Source organism: Phoenix dactylifera, unplaced genomic scaffold (genome assembly GCF_009389715.1).
Source record: "Phoenix dactylifera cultivar Barhee BC4 unplaced genomic scaffold, palm_55x_up_171113_PBpolish2nd_filt_p 000480F, whole genome shotgun sequence".
NCBI classification, from domain to species: Eukaryota; Viridiplantae; Streptophyta; class Magnoliopsida; order Arecales; family Arecaceae; genus Phoenix; species Phoenix dactylifera.
In genome coordinates, this window is record NW_024067901.1 from 115,266 (window position 1) to 136,028 (window position 20,763).

General features: G+C 38.4%; 2 protein-coding genes across 2 annotated transcripts; one reads left to right on the forward strand and one right to left on the reverse strand.

Moving 5' to 3' along the window:
• Positions 1-297: 297 nt before the first annotated feature.
• LOC120106156 (serine/threonine protein phosphatase 2A 57 kDa regulatory subunit B' kappa isoform-like) lies at positions 298-10,981 on the forward strand. Its single transcript, XM_039119046.1, has 2 exons — positions 298-2,181; positions 10,394-10,981. Exons 1-2 carry the CDS (start codon positions 1,021-1,023, stop codon positions 10,760-10,762), a joined length of 1,530 nt encoding a protein of 509 aa, XP_038974974.1. The 5' UTR covers positions 298-1,020; the 3' UTR covers positions 10,763-10,981.
• A 1,451-nt stretch (positions 10,982-12,432) lies between these two features.
• Positions 12,433-20,314, reverse strand: LOC120106157 (protein PGR-like). The gene is made up of 5 exons (XM_039119047.1): positions 19,923-20,314; positions 19,687-19,800; positions 18,190-18,412; positions 13,544-13,792; positions 12,433-12,827 (listed from the first exon to the last, which is right to left on the reverse strand). The coding sequence occupies exons 1-5, from the start codon at positions 20,069-20,071 to the stop codon at positions 12,696-12,698; spliced, it is 867 nt and encodes a 288-aa protein (XP_038974975.1). The 5' UTR covers positions 20,072-20,314; the 3' UTR covers positions 12,433-12,695.
• Positions 20,315-20,763: the final 449 nt, after the last annotated feature.

A 20,763-nucleotide genomic window follows, 5' to 3' on the forward strand; every position in this document is an offset into this window, starting at 1 on the left:
CCATCTCTCTCCTTTGAAAACTCCAACCAAACAAGAGGCATTTCATTACTTTTCCGTTGACCACACTTTTTCCCCTCCTTTTCCTGCGAACCAAACTAGCCCTATGATGGTGCGCCGTAGTTAAGACCGTTGGCGTCTGCTAATAATATCAGGGCCGATGGAGGACGTCTCAACGGTACAGATCTTCCGGTTCCGAGCCGGCGCGCGTTAGAGCCCAGTGTCGCTGTCGAACTTTAGTTTGCGATTCTCCGAAAACTATGTCCATTTTAGTTCCATCTAATCTGGAATTTGGAGCTCACACTTCCCTTTCTTTCTTCCCTCTTCTCGAGGAGCTCCTCGAGATCTAATCAGATCGTGCGAGCGACCGAAACCAGCACCGATCCCTCGAATCCCCGCCGGATCGAGCGCTGCCTTTTGAATCTGGGGCTTCCGGTCGGGATTTTTTCCCCTGATTCCAAGATTTCGAGCTCGGGAGTCTCAGATCGGTCTTGCCCGGCGATTTCTAGGGTTTGGGGGTGCTTTGAGTTCCCTCGTTTTCTTGCTCGAGATCATGGGTTTCTTCAGTCATCATGGTTGCTCGGCTTGGAATTACCGCCATCTCTGGATTCTAGGGTTTCTTGCGTTCATCCTGGTTTCTTAGTCGCAGTTCTTGGGGCTTCTGTTGACAATCTTGTTCAAAGGTAAAAGTTGTTTCTTTTCTCCTCTCTGATCTCGCCGCCATTATCAAGATCTTGCTGCTTGTTTCTATTTCCATTTGTACGGCAAAATCTCATCTTGTTTCCTCGAATAGAACAGTCGACTAGGTTTCTTTCCATATCGATCTCCCTTCGCAACCCGACTCCACGTCCCCTTTCCTCAAAATATTCTCTATATCTGAATGTAAGCTCGAGCTTCGGCCATTGGTTTTTACCTAACATCTGGCCGGTACAGAATCTAGGGCTTAAGCTTGGTCCTTGCGATTTTGTACATCAAAATTTGACCCCATGAACTGGATCTGAGTGTTCACACGATCTTACGACCATGTGGAAGCAATTCCTCAGTAAATTACCCCGAAAGTCCTCGAAATCGGATTGTGCTTCGGATTCCGCACACAACCACCCAGGCAGCAATGCCTCCTCTTCTGGCAACTCAATCCAGCGGACAAACAGTGGTAATGCCGGGCCAGGCCGATCAACCAGTGTTAAGAGGATGTCTTCTGCTGTCTTCCCATCCAGTGTAGTCGCCGGGATTGAGCCTCTCCTGTCATTCAAAGATGTCTCAAACACCGAAAAGCAGAACCTTTTCATCAGTAAGCTGAATCTTTGCTCTGTTGTCTTTGATTTCTCTGATCCAAACAAGAACTCCACTGAGAAAGATATGAAGCGGCAGGCCCTATTAGATCTTATCGATTTTGTCAATTCTGGGACCTCTCGGTTCACTGAGCCGATGATCTCCGCCAGTTGTAAGATGTTCGCCATTAATTTATTTAGGGGTTTTCCTCCAAATTACCGTTCCAACTCTTCCTGTGGTGGGGAGACTGAAGAAGAGGAGCCACAGTTCGACCCTGCTTGGTCCCATCTGCAACTTGTGTATGAATTGCTCCTAAAATTCATTGCATCCTCCTCCCTTGATGCAAAGATGGGGAAAAAGTTCATGGATCATTCATTTATCTTGAGATTGCTTGAGCTCTTTGATTCAGAGGATCCGAGAGAAAGGGATTGCTTGAAAACAATCTTGCATAGGATTTATGGCAAATTCATGGTCCATCGTCCTTTCATTCGCAAGGCAGTAAGCAACATATTCTATAGGTTTGTGTTTGAGACGGACCGGCATAATGGGGTTGCCGAGTTGCTGGAGGTTTTTGGGAGTGTGATTAGTGGATTTGCGTTGCCTCTTAAAGAGGAGCACAAAATTTTTCTCTGGAGAGCTCTTATTCCTTTACACAAACCAAAGTCGGTAGGTGTTTATCTTCAACAACTGACATATTGTGTGACTCAGTTCATAGAGAAAGAGCCAAAGTTGGCAAGTTCTGTGATACGGGGGTTGTTGAAGTATTGGCCTGTGACGAATAGTCAGAAAGAGGTAATGTTCTTGAGCGAGTTGGAAGAGGTCTTGGAAGCAACTAGTGTGGTGGAATTCCAAAAATGTATGGCCCCTTTATTCCGGAGGATTGGTTTCTGTGTCAACAGTTCGCACTTCCAGGTATTTCTTTCGTCTTCTTTGTTTTTGGTCTTTATTCAGTCTTTAAACATGTAGATGCTTTTATTTGGAAAAAAGGGGATGGTCAATTTGTTTTTTTAAACATTTTTGAATTTGTAACTTTTTTCTCGGCACTTTTAGTTTTTGTCTATACCTTTTATCACTCCTGTCATCATAGAGGCTGCCTTTTTATTGTGAGAAAAGTAAAATTGCTGATCTGGTTGTGTGCCTGAGAATTCCATATGATGGTCTGCCCATCATAGTCCTGCTCTAAGCTATTGAAGAGGGAGCTATTAGTAAAACACAACATCTTCTTTCTTCCCAAATACCCTGCCGCAAAGACATTATTTTGTCATTTAATCTGGGTATCCCGGTATGGATGCTTCTCTCTTCTTTGAGTAATTTCTCTGTTATGTTTGTGCTTTCAAGTATTTGTCAAAGTGATTATGCTTATGGAATAACTAAATGCTTGTTTGCTTCCTCGTTGTTTACAGTCATTATGATTGTCAAGCACTTGTTAGATCAGTTGCTAATCAGAATGACCTATATCCTTATTTAGTTAGTGTAATCTGTTGATTTTTAGCTCCCTTGGTTTCTCTCAGTTACATGTTTTCTGTTTTAGAGTTGTATTGGTGATTGCTTATGATTGTACTCTCCATTATCTGAAACCTTTTCTCCATCCGCAGACAGAGGTCTGGACAGACTTTGACCTTATACCTTTTTTCTATTTAATAGGGCTGAAAACGGATTGGATACGGATCAGATATTGATATATCCACATTTGTATCCATATTTTTCAATGAATACAAATATGGATGCGGATATTAAATGGATATCAAAATTAATATTCATATTTGTTCTAAACGGATACGGATACGCATTGGATATTAAGCATATCCATATTTGTTATAAACGGATATGAATCGGATATTAAACATATCCATATTTTTTTATCCGAATACAGATATAAATCAGATATTTTTTTAGATATTAATCAAAATTGGGCAAAATTCAATGATGAAAACTAGCAATAAAGACATGGTCGTAAAAGAAAGATTCAATTAAAAATATAATTTTAACAAGCATTTATCAATAATAAAAACTAACAATTTCATATAGCTCAAGGTCACTCGTCACCGAAGTAGATGGGATCTATGGCGCTTGAAAAGCTTCTCACGGTTGTCGCTAGTTGCAATTGCTGGGTAGAAACTAGGAAGTGGACGAGAATTTCAAAACCTTAGTTGCTTGAAGACGATGAAGAGGAAAGAGGGATGAAACGGACAAACAAGAGATTTGAGCCTTTCAGGCGTGCGAGGTGATTCAAAGAATTTTATTCAAATCGGGCATTCCGTATTCGGGTTACTGTCTTAAGTGACGGTCATTCGATATCTGGATTTTTTTTAGTTTAGGTTTGGTAATTACTTAATTAGTTCTCTGATTTAACTTAAACTTTTGTTTTTCACTTACTCTTGTTAGATGGATATCTAGATCTGGATCCGGATCCGAATATGAAAAATCAGGTGTAATCGCATCTGTATCCGTGTTCGAGAGATTTTGAACTGACTATCCAAATCCGTATTCGGATCCGACTGGACCAAAAAAAAACAGTATCTGAATCTGACCTGAATTGAATACGGAAATGGATATGGTCGGATATAATCGGACCCACTTTCAGCCCTACTATTTCGTGATGATGTAATTTTTATTACATACCAGGCATGACCTATTAAACAAGGAGATGCGATTGGCAATCCTTAAATATTTCGCAGGAAAGAAAAATCCATGGGATGTCTTCAGTCTCCTGATTACCTTCTATGGAAATGCTTGTGGTTTCCATCAATGTCTGTTTGTGATACAAGCAAAATGGATGCATGCCATGTCTCATATAACCTTTTTGTGATGCAAAATGATTGGTCTGCAGTGTTTTTTTTTTTCTTTGAAGTTATTGTGGAAGGAAGGTGGCCAAGCAAGGTAAAACAAGATGGTAACAATCAAGGCGTGATTTAGACCTATCTATTTAAAGATTGCGATATTGGTTGGATTTGGGTTGATGCAATACAATCACATATTGCAAAATATAAAAACATATATATTAAGCCAATTGTGGATAAAGTGGCGAGAAAGCTGATGGACACTCATGCAGTCCAACATTGTGATGCAGTGGACTATTAGGAATCAGGTCGCTCTTTTTTTGATAAATCACCAAGAAAATATAGATTACGTGCGTAGAAAAATAGATTGATACTTGTAGAGATGATTTGAGAACACAAGAAGAGGGAAGAAGATGGATGAAGACTTCTCTAGGCACCACAAAGAGTACTCACTTTTAGCATACCGTCCAAATTTACTTGGTACTTTCCTCATTTCTTTCTTCTCTGTCTCTCTCTTTGTTGGTGGCACTAGAGAACTCTTACTTGAGTTCGCAATGTGATATATGAGAAAGCTATAAACACCCAAATTTTGTGCCCCCCGCCCACCCTATGGTGGAAGCCTTAGGCCTTTTTGGCACCAACCTAGGAAACCATAGGGTTGGCAGCCCACTAGGATTGAACCCCAGCATGTGGCAACCACCTAGGAAGCCCTAGACATGTGGATGGCCCAGGGTTTCTAGATGTAGTCGGCCACCTAGGGCTGGCCTTATGAGCTGGCTACACTAGAAATCCTCATCTAGGGTCGAGTCGGTTCATTATTCCAGTCTGATAATTCTGATGCTGTCCCATACAAACCAAGTATACCAATTACCAAGGGTTTAATTTACTTGCTTAATTAAATGAGCCCGAGTTTGTCAAGTTGTCGAGTTATCTAGAGAAAATATCAGGGACGACAGATAAGTATAAGATCTGAGATCAACGTGGATTTTTAATCTACCATGTCCTTTCTTATTTGATGAGTGTGCCACAATTGCAAGGAAGCAAGGTGGACTAGCCTCCTTATACATAAATGTGCTATCATGCTAATCATGGTAGACGGACTGGATAGAAAAGATTTTCTTCATGCACAGCAACTGTTTATGCAATTCAATCCACCTTTCATTATCCTCAGTTGATTGTTTAAAAAATATTAGCATTGTCAAACCCATAGCCAATCAACCTCATGGCCCATTAGAACTGTAGATCACTTTGCAAAATCAATAGAAAGTAAACCAAGGTAAATTGGGTTTTATCAGTTGCTGCAAGATTGATCTGTTCGAGATGGTATGGAATAATCACCATAGTGCTAAATTAAGAAATGTAGGAAGTGCACTAATCAAGGACAAAGATGTAAAGAATAGATTAAAATGTATTCACATCTATGATGGAGTTTTAAGGAGAGGCCCCCGAGGGAGAGGAGCTCGGATTTGGGTTGAAGGTTTAAGAAATAGGGAGAGACAGCCTTTTGTAGAAAAAGTGGAACAAAACTGGAAAGCGTAAAATGAATTCTGGTGGAGGCTGTAAGAGGAATTATTAGCGAAGAAGTTTTCGTGGTGCTGATCAAAACAACTAGGATAAGGCTTTGATTGCTTGCTTCTTGCTGTCGATGTTGCAAAGTTCCCTAGTCCTTTCAAATGAACATGTAGATACTCACAAACACACACATGCACTTATGCTTGCTTGCTTACTCATGAACAGAAATATTTTGACATGGAAATTATTTTTGTCCAATGTGCGATGCTTCTTAAGGTATTAGTCTAGAGCAAATGAAATTTACCCATCGTGGAATCAATAATTATGAATTGATGATAGCCAGTTTTGGTTCCCATCCAAACACCTTTCTTTTTAATGTATGAAGAATGTAATATTCGAATGAGCATTATATTAATGGGATTCCTTTTTGCTTGGCAGTCGTGGTGTTTCTTTCGAATATTAGGAAGTTAGGAGATTTATATCTTTGAAGATTTGAAATCTTAGAAAAAGTTTTGACTTGTAATAATTATTTTGCAAACCTGAACATTAGATTTCTATGAAATCTGGGACTGGTAAGATCTAGGCATTGTGGCCTTTTCTCATGTCGTAAGACTTGGATGCTGGTATAAAGCTTTGAATTCTTAATGTACAAATTACAGTGTTTCCCGACTATGCATAATTGCACTTAATAAAGAAATAGGTTTCATGAACGTTGAATTCTCTGGATTCTAGTTTTATTTTTTACTTTCTGGCATGACATGAGTTGGAAACCTCTATTTGAATGTCCAGTATTTTGCAAGAATGACTTATATCTGGTAATATTATTTGACCAAATTAACCAACTTAAGCAGTTAACTTATTCCGAAAATTGTACTTAGTAGACCTAAATAATCATATTGTCTAGTTTGAGCTTGACTTTTTGCACAGTTACTTTATATTGATCAATTTGACTTTTTAAAGATGGTTCTCCTAATTGTAAGTTGACCTAAAAAGTTGTACAGGATTTGTTTTATATCAATTTGAGTTGATCATGCTATCAAGCATAGAAGGGACCCACATTAGATGTGCAACCCACCATTTGAATGAACCTTGGCTTTTGTGGCATTTCCATTTGCATTCTCAACAGGTAAAAAAGAAAAAATTGAGGTACCTGTAGTATGGGAATATGAAAGTCTAATTGCATCACATTTTGGACATTCTAAAACTTGGTGAATAAAGTGAACCAACTCGCTTGAATGATGAAACCTTATATTTGGTGACATTTCAAATCTTGATTTTGTGCAATTCATTAGAGACACCTATTAATGTTATTGGCCAAATTGTCCATCATAGTCAAGTAATCAACTTGTTTAATTTACTATGACAATTAAACTAGTAATTTACTCACTTTGGTTGACTTGGTATTTGTCAATATACCTAAGATACTAATCTTGCTTGTTCAATAACTAGATTTCATTAGTCCGTTTATGTCACCCACGCTAAGTTAACCAGCACGGATTTTGAGCAATTCAAGTTGCACTTATCATTTGATTTGTATAACTGGATGTGCAGTTGTAGACAATCATTATTTATATCAAGTTTTTAAAAACCGTTAACTCCCACTAAGGATATGTTTTATTGTACTTCCTTAACCTTTCTATTTTAGAAAAAAATCCAAGAGAACGTCAAAGCCACTTTCGATGTATGGGGCAACCGGGAACCAATTCTTGCTATCATCTTGAGTATTTGCCATGTAGATGGAATTAGAGTTTTTTTGTGTTTTATGATACATGGGTTGAAAGAAGACTCCTTTACCAATTTTTCCATTTCTCTATGTGATCCCTTTGTACATGCATATGAAATTTTGTAAAAAAACAAAATCAGGAGTAATAGGCACCTTCTTATACTTATGTTATGATTCATTATATTTGATGTATTTATGTTGATTTGCTAGGACATGCATGGATACATGAATAATGAATCATATTAAGTAAAAAATATTGGATATCAGTAAGTGACACCTGTTTGCTACTATGTTTACTTCAGTTGGTGGTCTTTCTTATTTCAGAACTGATTGCTATAAGTGGCCGACATATTTGAATTTTACTCAAGAGGAACTATAGAAACACGAGCGAGAAAAAACTGACCTTTTGTTGGAGGTAAAAGTCCAGGGACAGTTGTGCAATTTTTACCCGGACAAAAAGAGTTATAGGATATGCATTTCAAGTCCTTTTATGAGGTCCACAACAAATTTTTTTCTGTTTCTATAGCTATCATATATAATAAGCAGGAACTATTTTTTGAAAATATCATAATTAAATGTTGGTGATCGCTCTTGACTAATTATTCTTAGTGCCATAGAAGGAAAAAAAAGATTTATTTTGGAAGAGTAGAGGATGGCCATTAACTTTCATGGTTGCTTAGAACTGGAGCTGTAAGAACTTAGGATCTCATCCAAAAAAGGCTAGTTGGAAGGTGTTATTTGGATTTTTTGGCCTTGTATAAGTACCCAAGATCTATCCAGTGCATAGCCGATGTGGGACTAAACACGCTTGCACGGGTCTTCATATACTCTCTCCGTTTAGACTCTAATATCCTAGTCAGGCTAAGGGTTCAAATCCAATTACAAGTTTCACAAATTCAATCACAAACACCACGATTAGCCCATGGTTAGCCCAAATAGATGTGTTGCAGTGCCCCATAGTCCACATAGGCCATGGGCTAGCTCGCTCCGATACCATTTGTAACAATCCAGGACCTCACCTGTAAAGGCTAGCAAGAAGATGTTATTTGGTTTTCTTAGCCTTATAGAAGTATCCAAGATCTCCCAATGTATAGCTGATGTGGGACTAAACACGCCAGTGCGGGTCCTTATAGGGCAATTGATACTTATCTTGGTGAGCCATCAAGGTGGCGAGTGATATAACAGGTCCGATACCAATCTCATTGTTGTACATAAGATTGGATGTTCCCACCCTAGTATATGATCAAGCTCATGGTGGGTGTTGTTTTGCAATTTATGGGGCCTCCACCTGAGAACTGTTGAGAATTCACTTATTTGGGCAACTTTTGTTTTAGATCTGGACGTGACTTCAAGCTTTAAAGTAGGATCTGTATTGCTTGAAATCTTATCGCATGGAAACTACATGCATTTATGGAGTCATGTAAAGTACTTAAGTAAAAGTTGACCCCATTGACATGCTTGGTACAGCAAGTTATGCTGTGTTTATTACATTAGATTTTTAGTCCAGTGGAATATTTATGTGCTTCTGGTTTTGTGTGTACTCATTTGCTTGTGTGGGTGTTGAACTTGACTATCTGAACTTAGATTGCTCATATCTCGATGTTCATTGTGTATATTGGCTTTATATGATTCATTTTGCTGCAGTAATTTAATAAGGCATGTTTTCTTCTGCAATCATTTCACAGATTTAGGTGTTAAGAAATCTGTGCTAAAAGAGTGATAATGTGGATCTAGATCCAGGTTGTTTTGGGGCTTGGCTTACGAGGTCCATACCTTCATGAGATATGTCCAGAAAACTAAATATCAGTAAATCATAAACAGAAATTAGCCTATTGTAATGATTGTTGTTTCACAGAAAGTTGTCTTTGGTGGCAATTGTTTGATTCAAATCTATCTAGCCAGAATTGTATGCCATTATTTCTTGTTAAGTTTTTTGACGCGATACTTCTGTTGTTTTGTTATTGGGGTTCCTTTCGTAATATTTTTCTGGACTCATCATGAATTTCTTGGGTGTGTTATATTCGATGACATTTCTTTATCTCCATTGGTTTTTCATGTATGAATTTGCAATGCCGGAGCCTTTTGCTTTCTTTTTTTTTTGCCTTTTTTTATTATCATTAATATTGTTCAAATATCTCCATTTGTTATTATTTATCAAAGCTATGCATGTCCTTTCACCATCAATTTTTGAGTGAGCACCTGAGTTGAAATAAGTTGCATTTGGAAGTAGATATGTTCCTTTATATAAATGATTTGGTGAAGAATAATCATTCAAAAAACCTTCGTATAATGTTGGTGTAGTGATTATTGGGGCTTGTTATGGTTGCCCAGTATATTTGACTGAGAGAGACATTATATCGTTGCAGTATTCAGAGTTGATATCATGTTGAATGCTGAAAACCGGAAATTTTTCTCAAACATAATGCTATAAATTTAAGATAGAGCAAATGTTATATGCACTTCATCGGCAAGTTGTCTTCCCAAAATCTACACCACTATTGGTTGTTAGCATAGCTCTTGATTATTAAAAAATTCTAGAATTATTCTTGGTTTTTTCTCTTGAACTGAATGATTCTCCAAATTGTTTTCCAAAAATGAATCAATCCAGAATTATTCAATTATTCTAGAATTATACACATTTTATGATATATTCACGAGCTGCTCGCAGCTAATTTAAGAACTTTGTTGGGTTACAAATGGATGACACTATGTATTGTTGCTAGCAGTAATGTTTTTTACTATCATTTCCCTCACCTGTACTTATTTTTAAGTGAACAAGTTTACCCCATTTCAGTTTTATTATTTTTCTTGCTTATTCTTGATTAACCGATTTTTTTTTTCCTGAACTTTTGATGAATGTGCAAGATTCTTTTCCTAATTTCGAATCATTACTTTTGGCCAAACTGTTCCCGGATGCCAAACTTGTGATTATGGTTGTCAGGTGTAACCACAGCCATCTGGACATCTAGTCTGATCTTATTAACTGTTACTAATCGAAGTCGTGCCGATTTGTGGCGAGGACTCTTGGTCAATACCTTCATTGTGCAATCAGAGTCAGTATGTTTGTTTTCCTATCAGCTGCTTTAAAATAATAAGAATTACACTGCAGGTTGCTGAACGGGCTCTATTCTTGTGGAACAATGACCATGTGATGAGTCTGGTAGCACAAAATCGGCAAGCTATCATGCCCCTTATCTTCCCAGCTTTAGAGAAGAACAGCCAGAGTCACTGGAATCAGGCAGTCCTGAATCTAACAATGAATGTCAGGAAGATGCTCTCTGAGATGGATGAGGAGCTATTTTTGGCTTGCCAAAGGAAGTTTGAGGAGGATGAAGAGAAGCGAGTGGCAGTGGAGGAGAAAAGAAAGAAGGCCTGGGAACGTCTGGAGATTGCTGCCGCCTTTCAGCCAATGACTGGAAACACAGCCGTCCTTGTGAGACCTGTTATGGCCCCTGCAATTGCTGCTACTCTTACATAGTTATGAAGTGGCATGGGCAAGGAGAGACTAGGGTGGTCTAAAATACATTCAAAGTGCTCAGAGTAAGTTTTCCTAATATTTTTTTGTATTATGGTGTTTTATTGTAACTATGTGGGAATCCTTTGCTGCTCTGGAAGCAAGGCATGTTGTAATAGTCTTGGCACGTACTATCTCTATTGATGCATGTTTCGTCAAGAGCATGGTGCCAAATGCCCCCAATTCTCAGCTTGATGAGTTCTTTGATCACTGCTACCAAGATCGGCTCAATTCATGCAGGTGCCTCTCCATGATGGAATGCCATAGGAAGAGAATTGTAGTTTTTGGGTGCGGTTCTTTTTGATGGAGGTTGGTAACAAGCAACGGGCACTGGTATGCTTTTACCAGGCACGGTTTGATGGTTCCATTTCTTATTTTGTTAATGTGACTTGTGTTCATGTCCCCTTTTATTTTTGACATTGTTACTTTTAAAATTGATTTAAGCAACGGGCACTGGTAATTCTCATAGCTGTAAATGCCATGAATACTTTTTCACTTTAACAGTAGAAGATGGATGATTCGGGAGGTTTTTGGAGAACAGTTGGTTGAGAGAAGGATACTGGCTATTCTGATTCTAGATAGGGTGTCGAGAAATAGGTTGTTGTAGGCTTTTCGACGGGGAGGGCGAGGGTGAGCGCTGGAGATCTAAAGGCGTTGATGGGCAAAGAGGCTTCCGGTAGATTGAGGGTAGGCGGATATGGAAGATGTGGGTGTATCCTAGAGTGGAAGATGCGGGTGTATCTTAGAGTGGTCCTGTTTATGTAGAAGGTGGTTTGGAGGTGTAGAAGGTGGTTTGGAGGTGTTCATCGATTCGAGATGTTTTGGCGAGCAGGAGAGTCAGGGTCGCCCTTATGTGCGAGGAGTGCATGGGCTTGGAGGAGACTATCAGCCATTCTCTACTTGTAGGTCTGGTAGTGGACGTCCGTTTTCTTACTATAGGGTGTGGAGTTGGAGGATCTTTTGGACCACTTGAGGCTGTTGGTAGGCTCATTGAGTATCGTGGAGAGAGGCATCATATGTATTTATATGATGTATTATATTTGGCTGAATCGAAATGCGTGCATCTTTGAGGATAGAAGAATCCCTCCGAGGGTCATGGTGGATAGAGCCACTCATCATGCGACTAAGATTATTGTCACTACCCGAACATTTTCACCTAGATTGGCTAGGAACATCTAAAGTAACTTGCAGCTTTCTCTGAATTGAGCAATCTCACCTGTGGTTATGATTACCCTCGTTTCCAGCTTACACCAGAATTACGAGGCTTTCGTGCTCTCGTCTCACATGCTATCGTCATCATATTGCCATCATCGTGGATTAGCATATCCTGATAGACGGGTACACCAGATACTTGTTTGAGCAATCTGGTTGGCGCTCAAAGAAATTGCAGTATGTCAACCCCCATCATGCTGCAATCAAGAGTTCAGCTTTTAATAACAAAACCATCACCGTAAAGGAAACAACCGCAGCAAAGAGAATAGAGATGAATAGCAAGTGCTCTTATTCTCGTTAATGCTTAAGAACCCCAGAAACTTTTCCTCCTCCCAATTCCACCCCCACCATTCCCATGGGAAAGCAGAGAGAGACCGTCCTTTTCCATCTAGAATACGTCGGCACCATAAATGCTCCTGTAATTATCCCAAAATTTTAAACTCTTATTATAAGTGGATTTTATATCATCAAATATCCCTATTTATAGATGTCTTTTTATTTTTAATTTTTTCCAACTTGAAGATTTCACAAAGTCTTTATCTTTTAGTTTCCGGCTTTTCCCGAATATATCCCACAATACAGAGAGGGAGGGAACCAAGTCCGACCGTCATGTTGAAGGTACAGTAGATGCTGTCCGAGAATCAAGAAGACGTAGTCGCTCGCGAGAGCAATATATGGAAAGCCACTAGAAGATGTACAAGCACGCAACAGACGTAAGCAGCGCTGTTGATAGCACCGACACTGCATTCACAGCATTGTTGTCCAGAATGCTCATTCCTGAAATCTTGACCACTGTAGGTGCACGTTTTCCAACAACCTTCAAAGAAAAATATAAGAGAGTTACAGCACATTTGTCATAATTTGTATCAGCAGAAAATTTTAATAAGAACAGGCAGAAATAATCCGAATATTTTTACTCATTTGATGCAAACAAACAGCGTTGGCCTGCACAATTACATCACTGGGCATCAACATTGATTACAAGCCCATTGATGATAACCTGCACCTCAAGCGAATAAATGAATCTGGAACTATCAAATTTATGAACTCCTGCTGCAAGTCAATGACACTAAGACTTTTTGGATAATTTAAAGCAAAAGCAAAGAAAAAAAAGGGAGATAGAGAAAGGTGAATGCAAAAGGTGCAACTTCATGAATCTCGTGATCCCAGAGGTGGGCTGATCAATATGCCAAATCAGATTACTAGAGGCTTGGAGCAATTGAAAAACATAGCAAAGATGGTTTAGCAAAAAAAATCATGCAGTTTATTAGCTGATGGTTTAGCAGATTCCTTCTGAAGCGAACATTCAGGGGATCTGTTGCACGTCCATGTGATTTAGAAAGCAAAGCATACAAGAAACAAACATATAATGGTTATTGTTCCTACATTCTCTTTGATTAATAAATAAATTTGGTCATTTACGTCAAGCAATTTCCTGTTGGGTTGCTTAAAGGGAACTGATAACATCTTGTAAGAAAAAACGAGATAGTGATAAACGAAACTTTATGGGACATGGCTGATGTATTCATTTACCCTTTTCCTCAAGGTGCAATAACCACTGAACTGAAGCGTTGCTCCTAATAATGAATCAATCAAACTCCCACATAGACCAGCTGCTGCAGCGACTGGTATTACTAGCAGCTGCCTCCAGATGACATCATGAGCACATTCAACTGTAAGCAGTCCAACAATAACATAAGCAAGCCCGATAACAAAGCCAGCTGCTGCAGCTGCTAGAAGACCTTCCACTGTGACAGCACCATTTGTTCCCTTTCGGACAGTCTGCTCATACAGAGAGAAAAATGGTTTAAAGATGTTTCCACTGTTCTGAAAAAAATATAATATGATCCTAAGGTGCCATAAAATCATCAACACAAGTATCTGGTTAGTAGTGAGACAACATCTTGGTGACTTCGTCAATGAGAAAAGCACGTCTTTGCATTGATTGTAAAGCAAGAAATTTCTAATATTGGAATCCTTAGGAGGTACCATTCAGCAGCATTCAAAGCCTTTTTATTACATTTTATTTTAGAAAACAGTTAGCGCAACCGTGGAATGCAAGCCAGGGGCAAAAAATCACATAATGCAAGGTGAGAATTCTGTTTTATGTTCCATTTCTAGGAGCTTTAATAGGGATTATTATTTGAAGAAAACTATAAGACTCCTGTCAGGCAACTAGGAAAAGCAAAATTGCATCAGAATTTTGATATTGGCATCCACTGAGAGATTGACATAAGGGTACTGCATGGCATTGTAGTAATTGGATCCAAATGCTAAGTGAAGTACACAATCCAGGTGATGAAATGCAGAGAAGATCAAAGATGGACATCATAATGCATGTCTCAACTGCTTTTTTATTCTTGCTCAATCGGTAGGGTACAGAAAGATGAGATCAAGACCTGCTTAATTGGGCATTACCACTTCGTAGAAGCTCATCTAACACCACTTGCCTTGTTTGAATTTTTGTTTGGCTTATTACCTGATCCTTGCTTTCCAGATCATCTGATGAGTCTTTTTGTACTATATTACCTTCAAAATGCAATTTTAACGACAATGAAGTAGGATGGCTGTTTGGGTCTACTCCCTTAATATCTGTCTACTTACCAGCAAAGTTTTCCAATGAGACTACTATTTTCAGCACTCTAAAGAATGAAGCTAACAAGTCTTCTGACAGTTTTGGGGTTAGGAGCTATCCGAGTTTCAAAATATTTTCCAACAAAACTCAGCGCACCTACCACACGGTAAGATTAGCATTCAGTGTTGGGGGATTGATAGCCTGTTTTACCTGAAAGGCTAAATTTAAAGAGCACACTAGCTGCTGGGAGGAAAATAATTTTTTGTACCTACAAGTTGACCATTGCTTTGGATTTAGTGGGGGAGCTTATTTAGAGGTTAGGCTGGAGATGTTGAAAAACCTTCCCATCGCTATGGTTCATGAACTAGGTCCAATTGGTATGGTATGGCCTTTTTCCCGCCAATCTCCTATTTCATCTACCTTAAGCATTGTCCATTCCATTCAATCCCGTAGGAAATTCTCACTTAATTTCAGATATTATACTCTATTTTTTTAGAGCCTCACATCTTGTATAGCTTGTTCTGCCCATCTGGATGGAGCCTTCGCTTCGAACTATTGAATAAAGGACGTACTAGTTCGTGCAAACACCTAAAGTGACCTCATTTAAGTCCAATATTTGTTATCAGAACAAAAGAAGAAATATGGAGAGGCTTGGAGAGGGCCGTGGGGGAGGGAAAACTGAATACTCAACACATTCAACTATAAGATTGATTTATGACTTGAGAATATTATCTTAATAAGCTTGTAAGAAATGCTGTTTCATCATCTATGAAAAGAAAATGAGCATAAGAATGTAGAAGCTGCATTTGGCCTATCCCTGCAGCTTTAGAAAGCAGTGCAAAGGAAATGTAAACACTTAAAAATAACTACCATGTCCACCCCACTTGAGTACAATAGTATCATCTGACATTTGGCAAGCAAAAAAAGGATCGACAGAACAGGTATATGTTTGACACTCCTTTTAATTTAAATTCTATAATAAATAATTATTCATTATGAATCCTCAAAATGATTACGAACTATCTTTGTATTACAAGTATTGGTGGGTGTTTAACTACATAACTTTTAGCTGTTGGTCTTTTCAGTAATTTAGTTCTTCCAAATACCAAACTTCATGTCAATTTCTAGGGAACCAGGCGCTACATTAAGTGCAGACCGGAAAATTAAAAGCTTTTGTTGCCATAACAATGAATGTCCAGGTGAAAACTATGTGAGCATAAAGAATAGTACACCTGTTTAGTGGGAGAGAAAAAAATCTTGATGGTGGATGAGCCAAGAGAGGCCTGGTCATTTGATAAAAATGGTGTCCTTAAGAAAATAGTCAGTAAAATTGTTTGCTTATGTAAGTATTTCTATGTGAAAGGAAGACTTGCCCAGCTGATTATACTATGGATTTATTCATGATATCATTTTCCATCTAAAATATGAGCATGTTGTCATGTTGAAGAATGTTGATGTTATTGGAATGCATCAATAGGACAGACTATATAGAACTTCTGTTGACACTTAATTGTTCAAGGAAATTACTATTTTTGATTCAATTGCTAATCTTGGAGGGAGGAGAAAGAATAAGGAGGGTGAGGGTTGGCTGCAATAAACACACAATTCAGTTTGGCAAAAACATGATTTAGGTGATTGTATTGCTTCGTCTTTCATTCTTGAATATCCAGCTATCTGCATCGACACTTGCACAAAGGAATGGTAGTGAAGGTCCAGGGATCGTAGTTGGTTAGCATGAGCTTCTACAACAATACTAAAACTTCCACTTGATAGAGTCAACTTCCGACACACCTTCAACAGAGCTTACATGTGTTTGTTCCTGCACTTGCATAGCTGGCTGTATGCACATATGCAGTAGCTAATGTTTCATTTGTTGCTTGTCACTCTTTATTGGTTCCTATTGATATATATTGGTTGACTACAGTGTTGTATGCACTCTAGGCTGTACGTTAATATGCTTACATCACAGTTAGTCACACAATTATTTTATCCGCCATGCATTTCAACTATGTTATACCATTTTTTGTGGAGTTTACTGCGCTATGGGTACTCTAGAACAACCAACACGTTAGTCTTTGATCTCCATGATTACGGGTCCATGTAGCTGGCAGTTGAGTATCCATTTCTAGACTTTTATGTTGCTTTACTTGACCTTCATAGCCTCCATGTTTCTATGCAATATCTTTTGGTTAATCCATGTGTTTTCAAAATGGTTTTTAGCAGTTGAATTCACATTTTTCTTGTAGATTTTGGATTCCGAGTACTCTCCTTTTTTTTTTTGCCTTTGACATGGTCCTTAAAGTATTGATATTTCCTAAAGTTCCCTACAAGTTCTTCAGTTTTTAGGTTGGTTTTCAAGACTGAGCAGGTTTTGTTCATCACTTTATGACATAAGCCAAAATTTGATAGCAAAAAAATACAAGCATCTAGGGATAATTTAAACATTGATCTGGACAGGGTATTATTTATAATGAACATCACTGTGCCCTGAGTGATGTTTTATCTCAAAAATTTGTTTCATGCATTCATCTCTTCCTCTAGTTCTTTCTTTAGGCTCAAATACAGCTCACTAGCAGTAGATGAAAAGTAGAGATGATGGAGATTGTGAATGGATGTATAGAGCAAGGGAATCTATTATGTGACAAGTGGATTCCTTTGACTATGCATCATTGATTCCTAATAGTGTGACATTTGACTATCTCCAATTCATAATTTGTTCACTGTCAAGGTTTGAAACGCTGATTGTAGCATTGTACCATGCGTCGTGCCTCCTGTATCGTGCATTGTATTGATCCATACCAAATACACATGTTGATACAAATATAACGCTCATGCCAACAAACTGTGAATAGATACAGGGGGGAAACCACCCAACATACCATACCAATATCTAACCAGTACTCCCCTGTATTGCAAGATTTAAATCTTGTTTGCCATGCATGCTAATCTAGAATGTGATTTGAGGATAAAATGTACAACATTTGACTTTCTAGGGATTGGCAAATTGAACTACCACTCAGTGCTCATTTACTTGTTATATAATTATTTTTAATGTTTTCATTGAAATATAAAATCTAAATTAGCAACTTATGTTTTAATTAGCAAATCTTGGTTTGATAAGCAAAACTAGCTCATTGTGCCATGATTTGCATTCTATCAGGGAGACGTTCGAGCTGACGAACATGGAGATAAACTTATCAGCCCACTTCAGGGGTGTATAGATCCCATTACTTACATCACTGACCAAACGGCAGAACTAGAGCTGCATCATCTAGTTACTAGTAAGTAGATGACCAAAACAAAATTCTCGACTTGCTGCAATTAATGCTGATAAGTGTTGTACCCACATGTAACTAGCTAGATGAAGATGTTATATACATGTAACCAAATCAGGCTTTGCAGTCATTATTAGCCCATGACTTGATTCTTAAAATTCAGAGTTTCTTCTGAATAGCTAGTAAGAGACCTTGAGTTTTCTCTTCTTTTTTCGAGAATTTTCTCTCTGATGTTATAGAGCTACAATCCCCATTGTTTTTATAAATAGAAAATAGTGTCTTTCTTTAGTGCATTACTAAACATTACTAAGTTGTTTTAGTGCACTTACCTTGAAAGTTGTAATTAGTCGGGGCTGTGCATTACTAAGCATTCCAATTTCGGATGACCACGTGTCGCCATTGCAGCAGGCATAATGTCCGATGATACCACCAATAAGGCCAGTAATAAGAGCCGACTCTCGTGTGTCCAAGCACCTATCTTTCCCACCCGTCATTTTTGCAACTAAAACTACCAAAATCGTTGCAATTGCACTATTAGCCAAAACCTGTACCCTGTAAACAGAATAAGGTTACTCAGAATAAACAATGTGACACAAATGGCCAAAACATCAATAAAATACAATAGATATCAAAATTTTATGCTGCACATCAAATGACAAATTATTGAAATTCCCCAAGTCTTCAGAAATCAAAGCTTGTAATTGACATGAATTCAACACTTAATGTGGTCCACCACATAATGGTTTCCCAAGGCTTGGTTTTCTGTAAAGGTAAGAAGGTGGTTCATGAACAGTTTAATAAAGAGGACATCACCGAATCCACTGTTTAGATATTAACACATGAATTTTACTTGAAGGAAATCCAATAAATCTCTATGGTGACATGATATAAGTTTTTTTATTAAATAATCCTAACTACTAATTGAGATGATCTACAGATCAACCAGCTATTGAGTAGCAAAACCAACATATATATTCAAATTAAGTTTCTTTAGAACATGAACTCATAGTCAAGGATCACATTTATAATATTGGGCAAAGATGCATCCATGACACAAACAAATAAAATTTCCAGTTAAGATCAGAATATGAATTAATAAGCAAGAAACACATTTGAATTGAGCTTCTTTAGAACATGAAGTAATAGTTACATGAGGGAAACATTGTATCAGGCAAACCTATGTCGACGGCTCAAAGATAAAAAAATATTTTCAGCTGAACTGCATATCAGAAAGTGAGTAGGCCGTCTACATAACTAGATCAAAATATAAGAGAAATACTCAGTTAAATCTTATCATAATTACCACCTACTCAGGTTAGCTTTAGGAATTTTGTTTTCAACATCAATCTTAATTAAGGGTACCTCCTCTATATAGTTAATCTTTTCTACATACTGTCCCAACAACTTTCGCACCTCAGATCATTGCTGCATAGACCCTAGCGAGAGATTATAAAGTTTGGTCAGTTTCTTTCTATCCAATCTTTGGCTGGAATTTGACTGGCCATATCAAAGAAAAAGGGTATATAAATAATTGCAGATGAGAAAACTAAGAACACGAGATATAAAGAAATCACCAAAAAGAGTATAGGGCAAAATTAGACAATATGGTTGGATATTTAAATCAAGAAATGAAGAAAACCTGCTGCCACGTTAATCTGGGGAAAAGAACAAGAAAATAAGCACGAAAGATAAAGTCCTGGAACTGTCCGTCATATAATAGTTTCCCTAAAAGATCTAGCAGAAAGGTCTACAGGTAAAGCTTCAAGTCAAGAAAAAAGAGAAGAGTGAAACAAAAGGGAATTGAAATTTGAACGGCGAAATCTCACCAGTTCCGTAGACCTCCTTCCTTGAAATCCTCCTCAATGGCCCTCTTCTTCTCTTCCCCTATCCTGGTGAGCTTGGAAGAGGTGAAGAAGAAAACAAGAAGCAGCGCTCCGAACCTACGTTGAAGTAAGTCGGAAGGATCAGAGCACAAACTCAGGGAGATTATGTTCGATTCGATCCGATTCACAGATAAGATAATGGAGAAAGGGTCCAGAAAAGGGAATGGAATCGATCGGACCTGTAGTCAGCGGCGATGTGGATAACCATCACCAAGAACCCTGCGAGCGCCCCCGATCCATCGAGCGACCTGCGCTTATAGGCTCTGGCCGCGATCAACAAGGAGAGCACCACGGAGACCACCGATCTAATCAAGAAACCCTCCATCATCTTTCCTCTCTCCACTCTCGAACCTATGGAGATTAGAGTTTGGGTTCGAATGGGGCTTTCAATCTCTCCCGGCGGCGGATGGGGATGGCTGGGAGAACTCGCCCGTCATGGCAGTTCCGCTTGAGGATTTTTTTTATGCGGGAACCGAAAAGATATTCCGCCAGTGCCGTCCAGGCCGAACGATTCTATGCGGACGCCAATATCGCCGAAAAGCGACGCGACGCTTATGGAAACGGGACCCCTTCGTTGGCCCAGACATTATCGCGGGTACCCGAACGAGCGAACGGAGCCATCCAGTTCCGGGGAGGCAAACTTTCCGGCTTGCCCGCCCACGAAACCAGAAAAGAACCTCTTCTTTTTTTTTTTTTTTTTTTTTTTTTTTTTTTTTTTTGGGTACATCGCACTCTGTTTGGAAGTTTTCGGATAATAATAATTGTGCTTGCGGCTTCTTTCTGTTATTTATAATTCATAAAGTAGCCCTCGCCCGGTACACATACTTCTAACGTTTAACCCCAAATAATCCATTGGGGTTTTCTTTGTTTGCTCTTGGACTGGTTTGATCCATAGAAAAAGAAAGGAAAAAAAATAGGATCAACAGAAAAATACAGAGATGCTGAATATTTGATTTGATTAATACTTTTTACAAAAAAATAAAAAATAATTATTCTTTATAAAATTATTATTTGTATGTA